This window comes from Prosopis cineraria, unplaced genomic scaffold (assembly GCF_029017545.1).
Source record: "Prosopis cineraria cultivar Desert tree isolate PC_DT_omini unplaced genomic scaffold, ASM2901754v1 PC1681, whole genome shotgun sequence".
Taxonomy (NCBI): domain Eukaryota; kingdom Viridiplantae; phylum Streptophyta; class Magnoliopsida; order Fabales; family Fabaceae; genus Prosopis; species Prosopis cineraria.
This window is the reverse complement of record NW_026557006.1, coordinates 2,999-28,963: the sequence shown is the minus strand read 5'-3', so window position 1 is coordinate 28,963 and position 25,965 is coordinate 2,999. Positions and strand designations below refer to the sequence as shown.

The window sequence follows — 25,965 nt, the reverse complement described above, 5'->3', positions numbered from 1 at the left end:
TTTAACTTTTGACTCATTTATGACTCAGTCACTCAACTTTTCACAATCAATAAAATTTGTCTTCTCCATTAATTCTCTTAATTTAGATCCCATATCAAAGAGCAAGATGATGGTATTTTAGAGCAGATATGAGTATTTCTTTTATTCCCATTATTTGATAAGGATGATTTTTAAAAAATTGAAAAATAATGACTGAATTATAAGTGAATCAAAGGTTAAGAGATTGAGTCACAATGAGTTATAATTAAAGGATTGAGTCATAATTGAGTGATTGAATTATCAGTGAGTTAAAAGTTGAATGATTAAAAGATTAATTTTTTCTTTTTTAATCTATAATTTCATATTGAAATCATCTTTGATCATATTAAAAACTATACAGATAAAAATAAAACATATCCTTTGTAAAAATATTATTACTTAAAAATTTGGCTGAGAAAGTGGGGCGAACTGTTAAGCGAAGGGAAAAAATCACAATTTTCACTGAATTATTGATTGATGTGATTAGAAAAAATAACAGCAAAACTTATAAATAACACGATGAAATTGGGTCGTGACAATGGCCTTGAATTGTTTGGATTGGTCTTTCCTAAAGACTTTAAACAATAAGGTCCAATCTCTCTTGTTGGGCCAACGGCTGTATAGCTGCATTCACTAATGTACTTTTTTATTTTTAATGAAAAGTCAACATATTAACTTAGTAAAACAATCACAAAAGCAAAGGACCCCTCAGATGACAATGGAGGCCCATTTCTACATTTAGCTTACGACAAAAAACATGAACAAAGAAACACGTGTAGAAAGGTTTTTTTTTAACCAACGAAACACACATACAAACTACAAAAAAGAAAAAAGAAAAGCCCAGAACGAAAATTACAACAGAGGAAAATAAAAATGATATGAGGCCCACAACATGATGCCCCTGACATGGCAAGAATGGTAGATGCGGCTCATTATAAATTGATTAGTAACCTTTCCATAGAAAGGCCCACCATTAGGTTGACTAAGCTCCGGGAGCCAGAAGAAAGCTTGGTCTCCATATATGTTAACGGAGATAATTTAGATCAAGTTTGAAAAAACTCAAAAAATCTTGAGATCGGGCTTGAGAGTTTACAATTTTTTTTTTTACTCTAGATTTATTTGGGCTGCTCACATAAACCTAAAGACTTTAAGCCAAGCCCAAATCAAATGGGCTTAGAGCAAATATTCAAATTCCATTTTCTTGGTTCTTTTTTTTATAATTTTTGGGTCATTTTTCATAATTTTTTAATATTTTCTGATAATTTTATTGGTTCATTTCTAACATTTTTAGGTAACTAAAAGTTATAACTTTTATGAACAATAGGGTTTCATTGCATTGCTTTCAAAAGTTGAAGGGGAATATTACACAAAAAATGAGTTTAGGATTCCAAAAACTCTTGGACATATAATTTAGGGACTAAATGGCCCTTTAATCCATTTTAAAATGTTTCTCTTTTATATTATGTATTTTTATTTTGGATAATTGATAGTTAATTTATAATTGGTCCTTATACTTTTGGGCTTGAATTGGTCTAGATACTCTACATTAGGGTGTTCATGAGATAGGACAAAATCGAGACACCCTGTCTCGTGTCCCAAAAAAAGATTGAGACTAAATTTTTATCCCATGTCCTATCCTATCTCATTAGGAATGGGGATGAGACTGAAACGAAATTGAGATGTCTCACCATTCCAATAAATCAAACAATATGAGAGAAAGGACTGGATAATAACATTTATTACAATTTTAAATCATATAATTTATTAAATTTAAAATAAAAACAATACGAGTAATATAAATTACATCAATTTAAAGTCAATTATTGAATTACATCAATTACAATTACAAGTGTATAACACATTATGATAGTAATTACAAATTATATCTAAGTTATAAGAACAACGATAACAAACAAGCCATGCACCATATCAAGTCATTGCTCTTCTTCTTTAGTTGAGATATACTAAGCAAATTAGTCTTTTAAAAATAAAGCAATAAATATGATACAACAGAAGTTATTGAATAAATAGATATAAGAATACATTGTATTAATATATAAAAATATTTTCCATGTACTACTTACTCTATGTTATTAAAATTATCAATCTAAAAAACTCTTTTATAAGAATTGCACTTATTGAAATTATCATTGATATAATTAATATAAGTATAAATTATATTACATAATTAATATATTTAATGTATATTTTTAAAATAAAAAATAATATATATATATATATATAAAATATTCAGGATGGGATGGGATGTCTTGAGAGCAATCCTGTGTCCCATCTTGTCCTGAACTCCTTTCCTATCTCCTCTCACAAAGTCTTATCTTGATTGTTTTTGGACCGGGATGAAACCCATTTTGATATAATCAAGATGAAACCGAGCCAATTGAAATAGGTATAAGTTGAATCTACATCAAGTTTTAACTAGGTTATTATATTTGCCAAAAGCACTAAAAAGTTGTTATGCTTTAAAAGTTTTCAAACATGATTATTGTAAATCAATGTCAATGATATATGAAATTTGCATTTTAATCCTTAACAATGAAATGGGTGAAGGATTCAAATGCCCCTCAAATCTTCCCATAGTCCAAGCTTACAAGGATCCAACATATTTAGAAAAACTCTCCAATCTGAATAATTATTTAAAATAGGTGTGATAATCCCTTTTCATTTGCTTAAATATTTATAGCATTAAGGGTCATTTTTATTTCTCAACCATATTCTAAAGATCATTAGGGAACTTAAACTCAACATGGGATCATTTTTGCTCCTCAACTTAAATATTCCTTCTCCTAACACCCCAGCATTAATTCGCTCAACGTTTATCAGTATGGATCCTACTTTTTGAATTTTTAAATATTTTTTATTATAAAATATTACTTATGGGTCCTATATTAAAATTTTTTATATTTCCTCCCTCTTTCTCCTCTCCTTCCTTCTGTAACTCCCAACTCCTCTTCATCATCTTATTCTCATCTCTCTCTTTCTCCGCCAATGTCTTTGGCTTCTATGACCAACTTCTCTCCCTCCCTCATCTTTAACAGCCATACTATCACCTTAGTTTAGGTCATGGTGCACACACAAGGGCTTGATTCTCTTCTCCCTCCCTTATCTTGAGCCAAGTGGTGTAGCCTCATCACTACCATTATCAGCAATAACAAGCCATAAGCCTAGAACCATGCATCATTTATGAACGTCCCCTCTCTCCCCCTCCTTTATCTCTCTTTGGCCCTTGTCCTCTACCAAGAATGGGGTGCAAAGACACTATAAAAGGACTTATTTATGAAGACCAAGGAAGAGAAGTTATTTACGATCACTATTTCATTTGTATCTTCAACTACTCTTCTATGCTTATATTCAATTCACTAAAAACTTCATTGATTGTAAATCTACTCTATAGAGAGTTGACTAAGATTGTGATCACTTTGTGACCTACCATGTTTTCAAATACTTAGAATAGAGTATCTTGAGTTTCAGGGAACTCAAGTAGGTGATACATCACCTTTGTAAAGGAGAGAGTTTCATACTTATATAGTTTGGATTGTATTGAGGCATCCAAAATCTCATATCAATCTTGGAGGTTTAAGTGAAAAATCCCATGGGGTAAGCTTAGGGACTAGGTATAGTGATTGGGGCTAGTCTCCAATCCCTTCAAAATAGTTCTAGTTCTAATCTTAAATATAGTAAGAGCCAACCTTAAGTCATTTTTCTAATGACTGTCTCAATTTAATTATGAGGTTATCTAGTGAATAAGCCACCTAAGTATTTAGAAGTGATTTCTAACAAACTACTAAACAATTAGCAAAATTCTAGACTAAAATGAGTAGAGTGAAATTTCTCTTTAAATGATTAGAACCCAAGAGATTAGCTAATAAAGGAATACCTATCTTCTAATTAATTAAGACATTTAGTTCTTTGCTTATTCTTCTTGACCAAATTGATTATGACCCAAGGAAACTATCCCAAGCCAATTAATCTAACTAGTTTAATTTCCTAAGTCTTAAACTAAAGTCCTTAGGTGATTTCTCTAGTTAGTTTTAAGTATTAGTCAAGTATGCAACAAATTCCTCCCTCAATATGTCTCAGCCAAACAAGAAAATGAACAAGCCACAAAACTATGTAAAACTCCCTCAAGTGCCAAGCAATAATTTCATAAGACTATGTAAAATCAATGCAAGCCATTGACTAAAATAAAAACACAATAACATGTATCATTTTCATAGTGGCTGAAATTCACCAAGAACAACCACGAGAAGCTCATTCTCTTTACACAAGTACTTAATTCAAACTAGAATTACATGACCATGGTAATCAAACCCTAAACTAAGGTATCTAATCATCAAATCAAAAGAGAAGAACTAAGAATTAGAAGAGCTTAGCCAACTAATGCCTATGATTCGTCCTTCATCTTTTGCTCTCTATGATTCCTTCAAGATTCCTAGCCTCTCATCTTTATCTTCATAGACTTCTTGAATTACTTGAGTTGGTCGAACATGATGATCATTCTAATGGAGATTTAAAGTCTTGTAACCTTTAGATAAAAAAAAAAGTGGTAACATTTGGATGAGCTTGATGAGAGAAAAAGGATAGTGTGTGATTTGAGTGAGTTTGTTTAAGAGTTATAGAAGATTGAAGTTTGGTTGTTGGTGATAGATGAAGAACAAGAGAGAAAGTGAGAGAAAGTGAAGTAAAATGTATGAATGAGAGGAAAATAAGTGCCAATCTAAATGAGCCTTGAGATTAACAAAATAATGAGCTAGAAATTCAATAAAAATAAAATAAAAATATGGTTTTTCCAATCACACAAAAGTAGTGGCCAAATTATGTGAGCATTTTAGAGGGAAGTGTTATAATTCATATACTTGTCCATTTGATTGTATGCTCTACACCTCTTGATAGCTTGTGCTGTGCAACATCCTAGATTTTTGTTATGAGAATTTTCAATATTTATAAGAGTATTTTAGTCAAATTAGATAAATTATTTGCTTGATAATGTTCTTAGGAGACTAATGTAGCTAATATTTAGAAGAGAGCTAGATCAGAGTTCGAGTAGGCCATGGCATGGAGAGAGGTTCAAAACGTGTGTGGAGTTCTATATGCCATGTGTAGTGACGGGCATGCAAAAACTTACACTTATTAGTTCGTGAATCAGAACAAAAATTAAAAATGGGATAAGAAAAATCATGAGAAGGTGATGAGAGATGACCAGTGACTGCTAGATCATGACTTGTGGACCATTTTGGACACATTTAAGGCAAGATTTATTTTTGGGTAAGCTTCCTACACCTTTTCCTCTCCCTATATGCAAATTTCTGATGCTTTTGGTTATGGTTAAGGCTTTGATTTGGTTGTTCTTGGATTATAATTGAACCTATTACCTTAGTTAAGGTTTTTGAGAGTTAAATTAAGCCTCTAACCCTAGGTTTATGGGTTTGGTATGGATTTGAGATTTTTGACTTTAAGTTAGACAAACCCTAAGTATAAATTGAGAGATTAAGAACAATATAGGTAATAGAATGGTGTTGTTTAAGTGTTTGGGTGTTAAATAGAGTTAATGGAGTGTGTTGGGAGAGTGGTTGGGATTAAATTAAGGTTTTGGGTATAATAGGTACCCATAAAATGGGGTAATTAGTGTATGGATTAATGATTAGAAATTTAATCTTGTAGATTAACTATTGATCAAGCATTATGGTGATAATGGACATGTGTGGAGCCGTTGTTTGACCACAGTAACCCTCTTTGTGACAAAAGATTTTAGGTAACCAAATTGTCTAAACTCTCTATTCACTTGTTTAAATGGTTGTGTGATTGTTTTTAAAGCTTATGTACTTGTTTAGTACTAGTATAGTATTAATACAAAATGACTATGGTTTAATTTAGAAAGCCTATGCAAAACAGAATGGAAATTGTGCTTTGATTATTACGGATTTAGTAGACTAAACTTTATATTTAAGTATAACTAATTGTGAAATTCTATGGTTTTAGTGAAAATTATATTTTATGTCAATGTGTTGGATCATTGAGCATTTATTTGGCATGATCATTGTGAGAGAGTAGGAGTTCACCTTAGTATGTTATTAGGGATATTATTGAAAATTCATATGATACATTAGCACTGCAGAGGCCCCAGTGCTCAGTAATATATTATTTGAAAATCCTAATAGTACATGAGATAGATTAGGTATCAATACTCCTAGCATTCATGGACAGGGAGAATCTATAGTCCATAGTGGGTGAAGGCGATCTTGGCCAGGGCTACCTCATACCAATGGTGAACTTAGGCTAGTTTAGTCATATAGAATTAATTTTATCGAGTTATTAGCCTACAAATTTAGTCAAAAGATATAAGGAAGGTATAAGGTGGTGTATGGATATATCATATTATAACTTTATGTGTGGGAAAATGACTTGTTATATGTTTTTAATGCCACTTCACATACACACTATCTGTTCTCACACATGAGTAGTTTAATTAGACTATTTGATTATTGAGTTCTTGACTCACCCCGTGATTATATTTTGCAGGCGAGGGCTTTGATAAGGGCAAGGGAAAGGAAGGTGTGATCAAAGATCGAGGAGATTAGCTAATAATTGTATAGTCCCTTTCCTTTATTTTAGTTTATAACAAATGTTGTATGCATATGCCAACTTAGGAATTATTTATTATTTGGTGACAGATTTGCATAATTTATGTTGTAAACTGTAGGTATCTCAGCCTGGGATGTTGCATTATAATGGTTGTGAGAGGTCGAGATGCTAATACAAATGTTAGTTTTGTGTTGATATGAAATTTATTTGGTCATTTGAAAGATGATTGTATGGTTTACCCCTTATGTGAAATTTATGTTCAATATAGGGCTTTCGTGGCCAAAATTTGTCTGGAATGTTGTTGTTGTGACTTGAATGTATGTATAGATTGTTTATGGCCCATTTGAGTTAGTTCAAGTGGTTTCACAGTTATTGGCACTTGGTTTTGAAATTTAGACACCTCAGTTGTTGTTTTCGAAAAGGAAATATACCATTTGGGTTGAGTGTCCAAATTTCATTTGGTCTAGCATTTGGGTGTGAGATTAGTACCGATATCTAAAAGGCTCTAAGAGCTACATGTGAACATTTGAATTGCTTGAATCGAGCATTGGTCAAAGAAATGGCTCACTTTGAAAGTTGGCTTAGAGAGCTATCATGACAGCAGTTAATGGATGTGTGCAGCGGTGCATTGACCATCGTGTTGCGGTGTGAGGCACAAAGAGGGACATTTCCCTCTATGCAGTCCATCATGGCAGACAATGCACTACAATGCGATGTACTGTATCTTTTCTGGGTAAATTTTCTAGATCGTTTAATATTTTTAATGTGATGATTCTCTTGCTTTCGTTGTCTTGTTTAATTAATTTTAACTATAATTTGAGTTCAAATGATCCTTTAAAATGGTTTTATTATGATCCTAATTTTTTAAACTTTTCTAACCTTGAATTATGATAGCCTTTTATAAGGGATTTAAATATTCTGGTTATCATAATGGTGTTTTGTGTTGGTATTTCGTGTGTTTGGTAATGTCGAGGATATCGTTACATGCTGTACCTTTTTCCTCTATGATTCATGCCACTTCATAGCCATTTGGTCATATTGAAGTTGCCTTGGACTTATGTCTTCATATCACATGTGTCTTCCACCTATGTCACATTTTATCATATAATCAATTCATCTAATGTGTGATATCAAATAATAGAATTTAAAATGCAGAATATTCATCCAAATTAGGAGAGAAAATGGTCAAGGGTAAAGTCAAATAAAGGCCTTACAATAACCAAGTGTGTAGGTGCGCATGCAAGAACACAAAATTTAGGCCAAACTAAAATTATTTAGAGAGACAACTTTAGATGTTTTCTTTTCTTAATAATTCCCAAACTAAGATAAATTAATAAAACTATTTAGACCACTAATCATCTCCCATCAAAAAACATAATTCTAATGCATTACGTGTAAATATTAAAAAAGTATGTTTTTGGACTAAAATAACCCTAATGCATGAAATCTTAGGCATATTTTCATCATGATTGCAATATAAATGCATTTTCACATGTATGCACATGTAAAATGGCCTTGATTAGCTAATAAAAGTATGTAAATAATATGTCTTATTACATGGAAAGTGATTGGTTAAACCAAGATGAATCTCTCATGTGATTTTCTTCTTTCCTTACTTCAACATTTATAATGATATTATTCCTCTTTTTTTTTTATCTCCTTAGCTAATTCACCCTTCTTAGGAACTTCTACAATCATTCCTCCTAATAATTGTAAAAGTATGAAAGAAACTATTATTCCTATCATCCCATTTCAACAAGTTGCATCTAGACTATTGGTGCCAAATTAGTTCTTCTTGGACGAGAACTATATCATATTGATTCCATAGCTCCTTCTTTGTTTACATCAAGTATTTAGAGCCCTACTTACTTCTAGCATGCTCAATACCTTCATTTCTTTTTAGCAGAGTTCTTTTTATTGTCGGGATGATACTAGCTCTATTCTTATTCCAATCAGTAACATCTCAAGTGAACTTATTAACCTTATTAGACCAACTCCCAAACTCCATTAAGTTTTTAACAATGTCAAGGAATCTATATTCCAATAACCAAGAAGGCTGAAATCTGAAAGGGGTTTTAGTGTAGCAAAAATTTACCCCAAAACCATAAGACACAAAGATTAGGTGATGATCAACCCAAATTTACTCATATGATAAACATTAGGGAAGAGGAAAATATTATTCCAATAGACATTGGAAAAAGCCTAATCAATTCTTTCCTTTATAAGGTTTCTCTCCCAAGTAAAACATGCATCCAGATAATCAACTTTAAGAATGTTTGGTCTTTGGATTCAATCTCGAAACTATCTTAAAGAAATTAGATTATATGAGGAGCCACCCAATATCCTTTAAAGAGAGGTAGGCATTAATATCATGCCTTGAAATATAAGAGTGACCGGCATAAGATATGTATATAAAATACATATTCCTTAAGCCTTAATTTAAGAAGACATTTCTATTTTTAAAATTGTCTTTATATTTGTATTGAATCTAGGACATCTTTAATATTTTTTTCTTCAAACAAAAGCCTTAATATACAAGCATGCATGTGTATTTGTAAAAATTTGGTGGAACCTCCTCTATAAATAAAATTTTTCAAAAATCCTACAACATAATTTTCAAACAAAAAATCACAATAACCAGGAGATCTACTCCTTCCAAACAACAAACCAAGTGCATAACAAAGCTAAGGATCCTAACTATAGTCTATGCAGTGCACGTAATCTTATCTTCAAAATATAATACATAAATTTTATAATTACATTAAAAGGAGATATTTACAAAACAAATATCTACCTAGTTCAACAAAAATTCCCTCAGTAGTCAGTAGGACATATAATATCAACTACATTATATGAAACCAAACTAAATGCTTTCTAGTGAATAACATCCCAATCATAACATTTTCAAGATTAAAATGAATAATTTTCAATAGTTATGAAAATTAAAGGGAAAGGAATTCAACATAATAAAATTAGTAAACTTAAAATAAAAATTTCTATACAACTTTAATATCATAAACCTTTAGATCCCTAATGATAAAGCAATTTTAACATTTAATCTTGACAAGTAAAATAGACTAAATAAATTAATAAAAATAATAACATTTACTAATTAAAAACTATAAGAGTATGAAATCATCAATTATTGAAGAATTCATATTTTTAGAGACTTATTAGAACAATTCACAAATGTTAACGCATAACCCATAAGGATAAGTAACCAAACACAATTTGAGCTATAAAACAATATGGACACACAATTCATGATGGTAGCACTAACAAAATGTGACTTGAAACTATAACAATAAACATAGGTGTTGAACTCATGAATAATAAATGTGAGAACAGAGCTCATGAAAATCAAATTGAACTAGCTACACATTGACCATGGAGTGCTAAAGGCTAACAAAATTGCCGCTAACAATTAATGTTTTGTATAAAGTCTCCTCGAAATTCATTTTCAAACATGAAAGAAAATTATCACTATTAAAATACAATTTTCATTCTAAAAATTAAACTCACATAAATAGTTTTTAAGCATCAAAATTTGCCAAAATTAAAATTTAATAACTAATGTCCATGCTTGCATTTATTGAGTAACCAAAATTATCAAGACTAATAAAAATAATTTCATCAATCTTTAAGGTATATTTCATAAGGAAAAGTACATGCACATGCCATAATTTAATTATTCTTCACCATCACTTCATAATTTCACAAGATAAAGAAATTTAAATAGCAAAATATCCAATACTTAACATAGTTGTTATTAAAATAATCTACATAAAAATATAATATTTTAGAAAAATAATTTTATGGGCAAATCAGTTGAGACACTATCCACTTACCTGATAGATTCTACAATTCAAAATTTACATCTTATAGCTTCAGTTAAGTTTTTCTTCTTCCAAACACCCTATAAAAATAATAGGGTCTAATTAAAATTTTCAATAAGTTCAGTAAACCCTATCCCAACATAATCACAACCAATATTTAATCACAATAACTTTGGAGCCTTAGGACCCTAATTTACACACAAAGATTCTCCTTAATATTCATCCATAGCTAATAATTTAATTAAAATAAAATCTTCTCTTAGGCTTTCTATTAAACACTTAATATGTGATATTGCAAACCATTTAATAAAATTTGTAACCCTAAATTTTCTTTCCCAACAATTTCCAAGCATATTCTAAAATGATGATATATCTTATAAATTGTCAACCATATAACTCAATAATCTAGGACTTAAATAAGATTTACAATTAAACAATGCCCAAGCCAAATCATGTTTCTTGTTAGATTAACAATATTACAAATACATAATGAAGCAAAACTCTCATAATAAGCATTTTATTGAACATCTTACAAACATTCAATATTAAACTAATATTCCAAGTTCTTCCTCTTCAATTTCATTTCCTAAAATTTGTCTAATATAGATGCATGAATTACTCAACCTCCCAGGTTCAATTCCTTCAACAAAGAAATCAATTTTAACTCAAAAAAATTAAATCCCTATATCCATGTTACTCACAACAACGTAGAAAGGAAGGAAAAAATTCATAATTTCAACCCACAAACACATGTACACAACAAAAGGGAAAGTGAAGAATCAAAGTGTTTTCCCTCAAACCACCAATGACACAAAAGCAAAGGAGGAGTTCACAGTGCAGAACAAGGGAGAGAGAAGAATCTCATGCACATGCACCATAGCATTGTCGAAGGAGGTAGATTACGATGCTTCCATAGTCACCATTAATGAATGAATAAGGATGAAGGTGAAAGGAGACGAAGGTTTGAACACACTTACATGACCATAGGGGCAGAGGAGGTAGAGGATTTTGACAATGGGAAATAAGGAAAAATGGTAAAGGAAAGGACCAATGGTAGTACCCTATCATGATGCATGAATAAAGGAGGAAGACCACACACTATAGTTGACGACAGATGAGAAGAACGATAGAGGAAGACCAAAGAGCAAGGGTGAGGATTTAAGCATGCTATCTCTCTTAATCTCTCTTGATTGATAGCAATGAAATAGGGAAGAACTTTTCGATCGATTTTATCTTTGATTCTCTTCTTTTTTAAAAGTGTTAAGGTGTAATTTTATCTTTGTCCTTTTTTTCTAAGAGTACTGAACATATTATACTCTTAAATGGAGCAAATTCTCCCTTAAACTATTTTCTGAGGGAGCAAAAGTGTCCTTCTATCAACTAGCCATTTGTTCCCCTATTATATGATGATGTGCAAGACATAGGCTAAGGAAAATTTGATCTAACTTGGCTTCCTTGTCAGAAAAATATTTTAACTTCTCCCGTGTAGCTTATTCCCCTTTCACTTACTTCCTTTCCCTCTCTCTCTCTCTCTCTCTCTCTCTTCTCTCCTCCATCCGTGTCTTCACTCTACTTTTATCCAAAACCTAAATCTCAATCTTCTTCATTCGATGATTCTAACCTTGATTACTTTCAATCGTTCAAAACCTAAATCTCCCTCACTCACTTTCCTTCCCTCCCTTCTTTCAACTTTCAATGTTTTATTACTTTTATTGCTTCTATTGTGTCTAACTAGAGCTGCACTAGGTGTTCAAGGAATTGATCTGAACCATGCAGTGACTAAGGTTGAGAAGAATGCCTTTTATGATAAGCACTGTGAGTGAGGTACTTGTGCTACTATTTCTCCTCTTCAACTTCTTCATCTCTTGATTTGCCTTCTACAATAGACGCTGTGAGCAAGGTGCTTGCACTAAAGATTCTCCAATTCAAAGCCTTCAAACCCATTCTCTCGCTTAGAAAACACTGTTTTGCTAGTGTAGATGAACAAACTAAGAAGGCACACTTGAACATCACAATTGAGGTTGTTGATTCTTATCTAGATCTAGTTTGGGTTGATATTTCATAGCAATCCATATTTTTGAATGCGACAACTGCAACATGATTTTATTCTTGTAATTTTTTGTACATTTATGTCAAATAGATTGCTAATTGTTATTGTAATTTTTGAATTTATGAATGAATTGCTTCTTCCATGATTAATTTTCTTATCTAATTTTTGGGTTTGTGATTCATTTTCTTACACTTGATTCCAAAAAAACACTCAATCTTCTTGTGCAGTTTATATGAATGTGTTCACTCCAAATGATATGAAAATAGGCAACAAAATGCCAATCTATTCTGCATTGGAGGGACTTAGCATTCGAGAAGGAAATTTTTTATCCTCTAGCGGGTTAACAGGAGGGTCTGACTATGCGAAGTCAATTTTTTTTCTGAGCCCCACATAATGACAAGTTACCATTTAAGGGGAGAATAAATAGCCAATTGACAAAATGGAGTTTTTTCTCCTTTAAAAAAAAATTAGGGAGAAATTTGCTCCACTTAAGAGTATAAGGTGCCTAATGCTCCTATAAAAAAGTAATTAGACAAAATTGGATATTAACCCTTAAAAAAAACATTCATAGGGACAAAATGGTAATTTAGCCAAAGTATTAGTTTAAAAAAAAATTCTTCTCTTGCCTTAAAATGGTTTGAACCTAAGACTTCGCTAATGCAAGAGTAGCTTAGTTATCACTAGACCAACTTTCCTACTTGGTAAATCTATACAAGATATATATAAAAGTATCATTAAAATGCCTTGCCTCAATTTTAAATTTCAATTAACTTTTGCATCATTACAATTAAAATTCCCTATTAGAGTGTGTTTGGTTTGAAGGAGGGGGAGGGAAGGGAATGGATTTTAATAATACCTTGTTTAGTTTAGGAGGGGAGGTGACATAATAATTAATTTACTATTATATTCTTATAAATTAGTTTAGTTTCAAAATTATTCTGACACTATTGTTGAATAGTATTAAAATTAATAAAAATTAGATTTTGTCATAAAGCATAACTTAGGTCATCTCTTTTAGAGTCAATGTATTAATTACTTGAATTAGGATTATAAAAAGCTAAATAATGGGGGGTTGTTTTATGATGAAATTAATTTAAAAAACTAAAGTAAAATTAAATAATTAAAACAAGTTCAACTGATAACATTATCAAGCACAAGTAGCATAATCACAACTCAATCACCTAAACTTAATCATCTTCATCCACAAAATAATTAATTTTATTTAACTTTATTATTCTGGTTTCATTATATATTTTTAAATTATCATTCAAGAATGAACTAAGAAATTAAATTATGAATTAATTAAAATCTCTCTTAACCCACAACTTAATAACTATTCTATATTAGTCATACCAGAAATAAAGCATGAATAATTACTCAAATCAAGCTAAATTACTCTTATGTTACTATATCAATTGATTATAGTAAGTAAAACCTCAGATAAAATTTACAAATAAAAAATTATATAATAAAATTATTCTAATCAATAATATCAATTAAAGCATAAAATTTAAAGATAGAGAAGAAAAAGAGTAAATTAAAATAAAACTAATATAAAATTTTTTCTAAATATAAAGTTTGAGATTATAGTTTCTGATTGATTACATCAAGCCATCCCTTGTGTACTCTGTGGCTTGCTTTACATATAAACAATTGTGCGTCTCTCATGCTTGATGTGTTGCTTTTTTTTTTTCAAATAAAACGTAATAATTTATTAAAAAGATAAAACTATCCTAAATAATCCTAATTAAAAATTACATTAAATTACCCAAAATAAATATAAACAAAATTTCTAAAATTTGATTCTTGATTTGATCTCCAAACATGCTCATATTCTTCTTATTCAACATAATCTATATTAATATCTTTCAAATTAAATTTAAAAAATTTGTACAAATAAAATAAAATAAAATAGAAACTGTGTAAAAATATCAAAGATATCATTTATATTTTAAAACTCAAGATTTAATTAATTAAAATTCAAAAACTAAAGATTGGCTAATAAAATTAAATAATATCCAATTAAACTCAATTAGCTTTAAAAAAATTTAAAATTCTAAATTAAAAGGATAAAAAATATAAAATTATTATTTATCATGCTCCTTATATAAAGTAAATAATTTACACTGCTCCTTAGGAGGGAGGTTTTAATTGCTTTTTTGTTCTTTAATTTACTATTATATCCTTCTAAATCCACCATTTGATCACCCTTTGTCAACCTAATCACACCCACTCTGTCTAGATCTTGCATAATCAAATTGTGCAACAAAGTTAAACCTAGTCATACATGCCACAAGGATTATTTTTTTTTAATCAAGATAGGGAATTGAGTTCATAAGTGGTGGCTGCCACAGTGGAAAAGCGCAGTTAGTAAAAAATGAAGGACAAAATGATTAAAAATTTTAGTTTCTCTCTAAAAAACCCCCCAAATTGGAGGGGAGCAATATGAGAGAGCTCCCCTCCCCTTCAAAAGTTCTTAACCAAATGAGGAGAAGGGTGCCATTTCTCTTCACTCCAAAAAACTCTAACTAAACACATTCCAAAATGAAAGATCCTGTAGAGTGAAACTTCAAGCCATGTGAAGATGTTTTGAAGCTTAAGACAAAATTATTTAAAATGTCTAATATGTTGTCATTTGTTTATCTTCATATTACTTTTCTAACTTTTTGAGCAAGATTAGATATTTAAATTTTGTAATCAAATAATTCTAACATTTCACTTTCACTAGATAATGTAGCAATCCATTGAATTTATTTTATAACATGATTGATCTTAAATTAAATTTAAGCAATTTTAATTTTGAAAAATTTCTTTTAATAATAGTAACTATTAGTGGTATTATTAATAATATTCTATAAACAGAATATGTATTTGAAAAAGACTTTAATCTTTTAATAGAGTAAATGCATGTTACCCTTCTATTAGAAAATAATTAATTGATATTGGGAATGAGATTAGTATTGAGAATGGGAGTGATAAGTGTAGTGAAATCTGAGGCAATAAATTTTTAATAAGAAGATATAATTAATATTATTGTTTAACATACAAATGATGAGTGGTTGTATAGGGTATAAACAAGAAATAAATTCTTAATAAAAATATTTAATTAATATCAATATTTAACGTGATAAATAATGACCAATTATATAGAATATAAGGAAAAAAAAAATTTAGGCCTAAGGCCATGGCTTTTGATGTATACATGGTCCAATTTAGCTTCCGTAAGTCATCCCAAAGAGGCCTACGGAGATGACATTAAGGTTCTGCATACATATAAGACAACTAGAATGGATGATTATTTTTTAAGGGAGAATTACATCTAAGGATCTAGTAAAAGAAGTATTCATAGACAATAACCAATACAAAATTATTTGTTGTTAAAATGATAACTAAGACTTGTTTTTTTTTTTAATAATGACTTGTTGTTAGTCATTGTTTATAAATAATTCTCTTAAAAAGTATTTAATTGCAATTCTTCCATATTTTAACCTCATGATATAAACATGAATAGGTTAGATGGTAGAAGATATCTTCCTCATTCAAGAATATCCAAATTCCTCCTGCATATTTTGAAGCATCGAGTCTAAGCCAGTTATTAAAGTCCAAATTTCTAACAATGTTATTCGCCTTCTTTTCACTAACTCGAGTTTTCATAAGAATCAAACTACTAACATTCTTACCATGAAGTAAATCTCTAACACGACCACCAAAAAGTTTTGGAGGCAGTCACTCTACAATTTCAGACTAAAATATTCACAAAATAAAGAAAAAAAAAAAGGACAGCGAAAACCACACCTCAAAGACTTAGTGGAATCATCGATTCTACCTCTACTAACATTCTTACCATGAAGTAAATCTCTAACATGACCACCAAAAAGTTTTGGAGGCAGTCACTCTACAATTTCAGACTAAAATATTCATAAAATAAAGAAAAAAAAGGACAGCAAAAACCACACCTCAAAAACTTAGTGGAATCATCGATTCTACCTCTACTTCTAACACCGACTCACCTTTTCTCTCCTCCTCCTTTGTTTCAAGCCAGAGGTCATCGCGCGTTGTCATCATTCCCCTCCAAAGAGTCCATGCGTTGACCGTGCGTTCCTCTTTCATTAAAGAAGTTATTGGGCCTTCTGTTAACCGTTCGTTCCTTTTATGGCCCAGAATTGAGTTTGGCCCATTATCAGTTCTGTGACTTTCTTTAGTGGGTTCCTTGGGCTTAGACTGCAGGCCTACAACATCTTCCTTCTTAGCTTCATTCCGTGTAAGGGTGTTCACAGGACGGGACGGGACCGGAATACCCCCGTCCCGTGTCCCGTCCCGAAAAAAAGATCGGGACTGAATTTTGGTCCCTTATCCCGTCCCGTCCCGAAAGTCGTCCCGTCCCGTTAAGAGTCGGGACAGGACTGGGACAAGATCGGGACGTTCCGCCGTCCCGATAAATGAAATAATATCGAAAAAAAATTTGGATAATAATGTTCATTAAAATTTTAAATTATATAATTTATTAAGTTTAAAATTAAAATAACACAAGTACATAAATAACAATAATTTAAAATCAATTATTGAATTATTTTAATCACAACTACATATTATAATAAAAAATACAAGTGATCTTTATGCTATAAAATTAGCAACAACAAGCAAGTCAAATACAACATCAAATAATTGTTCTTCTACTTTAGTGAAGATATACTAAGCTAATTACTCTTCTAAAAATAAGCAAAAAGTATGTTATAAATAAAAGTTATTAAATAGATAGATATAAGAATAAATTATATTAATATAATTAATATATTATAAAAAAGATATCGCCATGTTTACTCCATACCATTAAAATTATCAATATAAAAATACTTTAGTTTTAAATAAGAATTGTAAGTATTAAAATTATAATTGATATAATTAATATAAGTATAAATTATATTAATATAATTAATATATTTAAAATAAAAAATAATATATATAATATTCGGGACGGGACGGGACGGGACGTCCCGATGGTAATCCCGTGTCCCGTCCCGTCCCGAACTCCTTTCCTGTCCCGTCCCATAAAGTCTCGTCCTGATTATTTTTGGGCCGAAATAAGACCCGTCCTGATATAATCGGGACGATACCGAACCAATTCAGACATTGAACACCCCTAATTCCGTGTGTCTTTAGTAGACTTGGAGGGATGCTCGAAGATTGAAACAAAAACGGTCTTAGCATTGTCATCTTCCTTCCATGTCGCTGCGTATTGCTGCGAATGCACTGCGAAGAGCTTCATCAACAAATCTGTTGCACTCTACATATCAAAGCCTTCGATTTCTTTCTGGTTCGGCGTCGGTCTCGCATTCTGCGTCGAGCCCTAGCTTATCCATATGGCGGCGGAAGAAGGAGATGGGTAAAGAAGGCCTGATCGTCGCCAAAGAGCTCAAAAGGCTACAGTCCCATCCGGTACGGCTCGACCGCTTCATCCGCTCTCATGTCTCTCGCTTGCTCAAGTCTGATCTCGTAGCCGTGCTTGCCGAGTTCCAGAGGCAAGACCAGGTCTTTCTCTGCATGAAGGTTCCTAATTTCTCCACCTGTTCTCTCCTTCTGCGATTTTATACTTGAGTGTGAACAATTGTTTGATATATTCATTGGTGGAATTTTGGTCTGTTGAGCTTACAGCTCTACATGACTGTTTGTAATTGAAGTTTTTAGAACTCCTTCTATGAAACATAGAACTTGGAAAGGTAATTATGTCACTTGGATAGTTATGCGGTGTTTAATACCTTGAAGTCTTAATTTCCGATGTTCTTGGAAATCTATTTAAAAATGATTAAGTTCAAGACATAGGAAAATATTATTATTTGTTATCAAGGATACCAATGATACAAAAACATGGATTTTTGTTTTTAATTTTTTTTAAAAAAATCTATTACGTCTAAATATCTTATAATTAGGATTGCTAATTACTTGGAAACATAATATACCATGTACCTACTGAACACCATCTTAATTGATGTTCTGATACTTTTTGTAAGAATCATTTCTCAATGTGGCAACTTTAAGTCTTCAATTCCCTTTTTTTTTTGGTGTTATTTTTGGTAGCAGTCAAAATATAAGAAGGGTAACTGAAATAGAATTGGAGTCGCTTTATTACTCGGTTGAGTTGCTAAAGATCCATATCCAGGCATCGTTGCTGTCTATCATGAGTAGCTTCCATATTTATAGGAGTTTAATCTAATTTTTCTTATTTTGAAGACTTTATCCATTTGTGTATATAATGTATATTTGATATAAAAGGGACCATGAAGGATAAGTTACACTGTTGAACTGGGTGTAAGTGATAAATGAATAGTTTTGGGGTAATTTTCTTAAACCTCAGTTGTTCTGATCTTGTCAAGTCCTGTATGATTTTCTTGCTTCAAGTGGTTTTTCTACCAGTAATTTAATTCCTCGTGCATTTAGGATTGGCAAAGACATGCAAACGCTCTTGGAGAAGTAGGGAACAAATCTTGATCAATGGATTATGGTTCTGTGAATTATTTAATTCAATATCATTTAGTTCTTAATTATCTCTATGCCTGTTGATGTTGTTGCCCTTGTTTTTAAAATTGAATGGCACAATTCAGTTGTAGGCCTATTCTAAATTGTGATCTGATATCTGTTTGCTCTTGTTTGGCTCATAGAATTCTAAAAACTTGAATTTACCTATTAACGTTTTTGGTCAACTTGATATAGGAGGAACATCATCTAGCTATCTGTATCCCAGTCCCTTTTCCGTTTTAATTGAATCCATTTGGCTATTAAAAAAACAAAGCAGAAAAGCATATCCTCTTGCCTCTGCTTTTATGTTTAATTGATTCTTTTGGTCTCTTTTAATTAGTCCTATTTCAAACTTTTAGAGCCTAAACTGCAGTCTCGAACTCTCGTGGTTGTCGATGCTACTGTCTAGCATTAGAGTGAACAAAAATTTAGTGTAGTTGTTTTGTATTGTTCCCGGCCTTGAATAAATAGTCATTTGGAAGTTTCAGTAAGTGTTCATGCTTCTTGCTTCTTCCTAGAAACGAACAGAGTGGTTGTTTCAGTTAGAGTTGGCTCCCAGTTTTTGGGCCATCATGGAGGAAAAATCATGTGTCATTCGCCAAATTTGTTGAACGAGAAATGGAAAAATGTGTCAACCTTGTTGAATCAGATGTGCTGAAATCTGTTTCAACTGTCAAAAATTAATTTGGTGCTTGTTTGAATTTATTTAAACCTTTGGTCACATATTCTTAGTTATCGACCAGATGTTTTGTACACTGACAGTAAAGTGTTCTATGTTATGCAACATGGTTGTATACTTTTGAATGACAAATATTTTATGTCATAGTTGTATGAGATCGTGCGCAAAGAAATATGGTACCGGCCAGATATGTTCTTTTACAGAGACATGCTCATGATGCTTGCAAGAAACAAGAGGGTGGAGGAAATAAAGAGGGTTTGGGAAGATTTGAAAAGAGAGGAGGTTCTTTTTGATCAACATACATTTGGAGACATCATTAGAACTTGTTTGGACAGTGGCTTGCCCTCAGAGGCAATGAACGTATATGAAGAAATGAGGCAATCTCCTGACCCTCCTCTTTCATTACCCTTTCGAGTGATATTGAAGGGACTTATTCCCTACCCAGAACTAAGAGAACAGGTAAAAGACGACTTCTTAGAACTTTTCCCTGGCATGATCGTCTATGACCCTCCTGAGGACTTGTTTGAAGATCAAGAGCACCACCAGAGAGAAGATGATGATTAGAGCTTTGTTGACCAGCTTCTTGAGCTGCTATACCTTGATCCGTTGTTTCAGATGTTTGCAGCAGCCTTGCTTCTAAAATTGAGACTTTAGAGGTAGGGGTGTTTATCATGTCTGGTGGCCTAATTGGCTTGGTCTTGCCGGGTCACTTTGGGCCAGGCTGGCCAGATTGAAGGATAGAAAAAAGACATTGGACTGGACACTTGGCCAATGTTTTGTCTGATGACAAAGTCTAAATTGTCTTTTCTGAAATTGCTGCTGAGAACTTGAAAGCTGCTTTCATCTCCCCTTTGTACCTGCCTTCTGGGCATGAAGTTATGGGTTGGAGCGAGTACATTCTTGGAGGCATATGCTTATCATTCTCACCGTTTCTTGCTGATTTACTTGGTTGAGGTAATGAAATCATTTGTTAACTTAATGGAATGGAATATCATTCTCAGTTTCTCACCCTTGTGTGAATCACATGTATGCTCATTTTCATTATACTAGTCAGTCAAACGGTTCATTTTGTTATCAATTAACTATTGTATTTTGTTTTAAAAATTAAAGTGTATTTCGTTCAATTTTGTATATTTTTTTCCTTAAATTTAATATGAATTTCACGCATTGCCTAGAATTTAATATGTGAATTATTCTATTATGATTAATGCTGCTTATTATTAATCTTGCATCATATATTGATTTAAGTGATTAGCTTGATAAATTGATTGCACAATGTTTCGGCCAATGAAAGCAGGAAAGCTTCGTTCGAAATCATATATTGCTAAAGAAGGTCTTTTCCGATGAGTATTTGTTTGTGTCATCATTTTACTGTCTTCGCAGTCATGACCAAATGGTCATGAAGAAGAACATGACATATTCAATAGCTGAGAGAAGAACTATACAATTATTGAGATTTTTCATATCCAAATTCTCCTCCCTCTAAACCCATCTCTTACTGTTTGAACTTGGTAAATTGTAAGATTTTGGAGTTGGAAAACATACCACAATTCCAGCCTCAGTAAAGAGCTCTTGCTGGCTTCTGGTCAATAATACTTGAAACCACGCAGAAAATTACTTAGAATAGGAACTCAATCTTTAGCACGAAGCAAATATACCGACGAAGATTGAGAAAAGAGAGAGCTTGAGAGAAAGAGAAGAAATTAGTTTTTGCTATTCGTGTTATGAACAAGAGAGGGGTTTCTCCCCCCCCCCCCTTTCTCTCTACTTCTCCAATCCTTACCATTCATATCATTTTATTAAATTATTTTTTAATTATATTGAGGATTGGAAAAGTGGAGAAAAAGGAGAGGAGAGGTCCCGTCTCCTGAACTAACTCCTCCACCTCATTGTAAGTGTATGAGGTTTGGGAAAAGGAATAATTAGGAAGATGGATCTAAAATTGTTAATATTTATTATAAAAGAGATCATGAAAGTTAAAATTAGAATGAAGGATCAAGGTGAAGAAAATTGACTTTCAACCTTTATTATTAAATCAGTCAACAATGCCTAAAAAAAAAAAAAAGTCATGTGTGATGATTTAAGTTTCCATGCCTTTTCTCCGATCCATTCTCTTACGTCTCCACTAAATTAAAACCCCATCTGCAAAAAAACATGTAAATATTTTCTTAGTTTGCTTAGGTTAGATTCTTACTAATTTAATTAATCAATTTTCGTTTGTTCTCCAAAGCATATTCCAATTGGTCGAAAAGATGATAACATAGTAGGCAAGGGAGAAATAGATCATTGAAATTGCCGTTGAGTTTTAGAGACTGAAGGATTTATGCTGTTACGTTGTCAAGTTTCGTGAGGGGCGTGAAGAATTTTCACATCTAATTCTCTTTGTAGGATAACATGAGATGTGACCCGGAAATATGGAGGATATATAATTAAGGGCAATCGAGTGTTTTTAAATTTATATTTCAGTATTTGGTCCTCATAAATGATTATGATTTTCAAGATCCTTATTTTTAAATATCATTTCCTCTAGATCCTTCGCTGTAATTTTCCCTTGGGAAAAATAACTGTTCTCTCCAATTCCAAAAAGATGTAAATTAGGCCTTACCATAATTTTAATCTATTAGCAAATGGACCCCTAATACAAAATGGGCTTGGCCCAACACCACCAAGGGTGGACTAAATCCAACGTAAATTATCAATCACTCTAGTCTCTAATATTCTGTTTTTTTTTTTCTCTTCATTAAAAGTCTCTAATATTCTTCTCATTCTGTAACCACATATCACCTTCTTCTACCCTTTCAAAGAGAATATATCACGCAATCAGTCTCCATCTGATAACAAATTCAGAAATCATAGGAAGCAGAGTTAAATACCACGGAGGAACACATGAATACAAGAAGAAAGAATGACACTTGGATTCAAAAAGATCAATTTCATGATAGCTAGGTTTTTGACAATTTTTTTTAAATAAGTTACAAATATCCATTTGGAAAAATGTAATTTTTAATTTGCAAGTAAAATTTACGTTACATATCATTTAAATTGATATTTATAACTCATTTTTTGTATAATTTTTTTTCTAAGATTTAACTGTCATTAAATGGTATCTTTTGGAGCTTGTCATTGCCCCATACAACAATCCGTGACTCCCAACTTGAAATTTCAAGGATGAAAAAACCCAATGCCAAGCTTTACATGAGTCAAATGTGTGAGAGAGAGAGAGAGAGAGAGGCATGGTTCCATATATTATATTAAGCCAGAAAGTGAAGTACGAATGAAAGCAAACTCATGTGGATAATACACCTCATTTGGCTATAGTATGGAAGTCCAAGTCAACTAGTTTAATTCAACCATTAAATTATTAAATTAGTATTTTGATCGAACTTTTTTTCCACAACACAATAGGAACAATTATATTAAAAACAAGCCAGAACAAAACAAACTAACTGAAACAACACCCCCCCCAAATAAAGCATCAATAAACAAAAAATCAAGGACTAAAGAGCTTGATGGAGAACAATCCTAGCCAACCCAAAACGGAAGTGGGAATATGGATCCGTTATATGGGTTAGTCTAAATAGCCGGTTATAAGAGTTAGGTTGGGTTGAAAAAAAATTAATTTAAACAAAAAAAAGTTTTTTCTAACTCAAACCAGTAAATCATATAAAGTTAACCTTCATGGGTTAGGGTTAGTCCATTTAACTCATATTATTTTTCAAAAAAAAATTAAAAAGGGAAAAAAGGAAAAAAATTTTTGTGGATACAAACCATACTAAGCATAACTTACTTAGGTGGATCAATTCATATATTTTACACAAATAGTATAAATTAATATTTTGGTATATTTAAAATGAATCATGAAAAATATCAAATTAAAACACATCATTTAAGTGTATTTTTTAATTCATGAAAAAAATAAATAAAAAAATAAATAGATTGACAGATTAAGGATTGAGTTGGGTTAAGATTTTTTCAACCCATATAAAAATAAGTTAAATTCAACTTAACTCACATTTCTTTCAACTCATATAATTCAGGTAGGCTCATATTTTCAACTCTACAAGATTGGACACTAGGAAGAAAGCGAGTAGGATGGGGGCATAAACACCCTATCTTTCGAGCATATCCCCATGTAGGCTATGTAGAAAACATAACCCACTGCTAACATAAACTTGGAATCCACTTGAAGTTATACACCCGCGCTTTACCAAGATTAAAAGGATCCACCTGAACCCAGCTTATCACCCTTGAGCAGAATATAACCTTGAAAATAACTTGCAATAGGGGCATATTATCAAACACTTCCAACTTCCACACAGAATCCACACCAAATCAGATTGTCAATCATGCTATTAGGGGAACCCACCTCAAATCATTTTCTACTTTGCCTTCAAAAAGCCTAAATGAGTATGCCAAAACATAACCACAAGAAATCCAAACCTCGGCAGGACGATAGATGAAAATTTCAGGCAAAAAATATAACAAGACCGTCATATAGTTTCCTTTCTTAATAGCAAGAGCATCACACACAACAAATCTAGGAGTTCAAAAATGATCGACTCCACAAATATAGCTTGTTCACCATTGTGCACCAACATAGACAATAATAAACCAAGAAAACAAAGGCTCCCACAAGCCCCATCCAAACTAAATTAATCATAGAAATCAACTATACTAGAACCAATAATCACACATAACCCATGAGAGAGAGGATATTGTTATTGCCACAATGTTGAAGCCTAGAGCCGACAATATTACCTTTAAAATCCCTAGTCATATCATTAATACGAATATCCCAACCCACAGCCCATGATGCTAACCCAAGCGAAACGCACTAACGAAGATTGGACCAGTCCCTCATCTCATAGTCTAAAGGCACCCAACGAAGATCACCAGCCTCTGTAATGTCGTCAAGATACCTCCACATTGTCAACTTATGCCGATTTCAATGGGTAAACTTCATCTTCTTAGCACCTAGAGGTATGCATCAAAGGTCTTTGGCCATCGCGATACCTTAAGATCACATCCCCTGAGAACTCTCACGCAATCAATCCACTAAAGCCCCAAATCGTCACTAGAGATTTGAAACACCCTCAACCATTGATCTTGGTTTAATAAAAATATTTTATTTATAATCGATTTGATCATAGTTTAATTCTAATTTTGATGATTAACTTTTGAACTAGTGCTTTAATTAGTTTTCAATATTTATGAAAAATGCACAAAGATATTGTAGAGTATATGATAAGTTAAAATCAAAATTGATCTGTTCATTATATATAAGAGCATGCCTCCATTTCCATTCCCTATTACTATATATTCATAAGCATGGTTCTTAAACGCACAACGCTGATTTGAAAGTTTCGTACCTAACTTTTACATTTTTTATTAGAAAAATGTATTGCGAGAATTAATCACCAATTCTACACAACACATTTAAATACCAAATGATCTATTGAGAATTTAGTAAAAGAAAATGATAATTATTTTAGTTGTTATTTTTCTTTGCTAGATTGCTAATGAAACTTGTGGTATTTAAATGTATTGGGGGATCTCAAAATAATTCTCGTAAATGCATTTCATGAGGATCATAAATTCTAGAAAATATTAGGGAAGGACTAAGGTAAGGTTTTTGGAGGGAATTTTTTGGGTGGACAAAAATAACCTTGCATCTTCTTATACTCTGATCTTCCATCGCTATTCACTAAAGTCAGAAATACAAGTTGTGTTAAATGAGTTGGTGTAAATGACCCATTTTCTCTGCTCGTTTGGTTGGGGATAAAAAAAAAAAAAAAGCTAAACAAAACCAAATATTTTAGCTTGGAGTATATTAAATGGGCCAACCTAAGGAATAGGCCACTCATATTTTCATTTTCATTTACTTATATTTTATTATTTGGTTGACCCCTAGATGCTCAAATTGTTTGTAAACACAATACAAACCCAAACTTCATCCTTTAATTCACAATCAAAGCTCTCTCACCCCATCTCTCAAAAATTAAGATAATGTGATGTGGATTATGTCATCAAGATTTAAATTTTCTTTCACTCTAGTATTCTAAGTTTTTCACCCAAACTAATCTAATTAACAACTTGCAGACACCTTTTTAGGAGGCATACCTCTTATTGAGAATATAATGTTGCTACATACTTGATGTTCAAATTTGAGACCTCTAATTAAGTTGAATGGCTTACCACTATAGAATGTAACTGTCAAGGAAGGCTTGCTTTAAGATTCAAACTCTATGGCTTGCAAAAAAGAAAAGAGG

At 31.9% G+C, this 25,965-nt stretch overlaps 1 protein-coding gene across 3 annotated transcripts; it reads left to right on the top strand.

Moving 5' to 3' along the window:
* Window positions 1–17,664: 17,664 nt before the first annotated feature.
* LOC129300626 (pentatricopeptide repeat-containing protein At1g62350-like) lies at window positions 17,665–20,820 on the top strand. Of its 3 annotated transcripts, XM_054939196.1 has the most exons (3): window positions 17,665–18,051; window positions 18,940–18,972; window positions 19,844–20,820. In XM_054939196.1, the coding sequence occupies exons 1-3, from the start codon at window positions 17,728–17,730 to the stop codon at window positions 20,258–20,260; spliced, it is 774 nt and encodes a 257-aa protein (XP_054795171.1). In that variant the 5' UTR covers window positions 17,665–17,727; the 3' UTR covers window positions 20,261–20,820. The 3 variants fall into 3 exon arrangements, with proteins under 3 accessions (XP_054795171.1, XP_054795170.1, XP_054795173.1); XM_054939195.1 differs by lacking the exon at window positions 18,940–18,972 and having other exon boundaries at window positions 17,665–18,033; XM_054939198.1 differs by lacking the exon at window positions 18,940–18,972.
* Window positions 20,821–25,965: the final 5,145 nt, after the last annotated feature.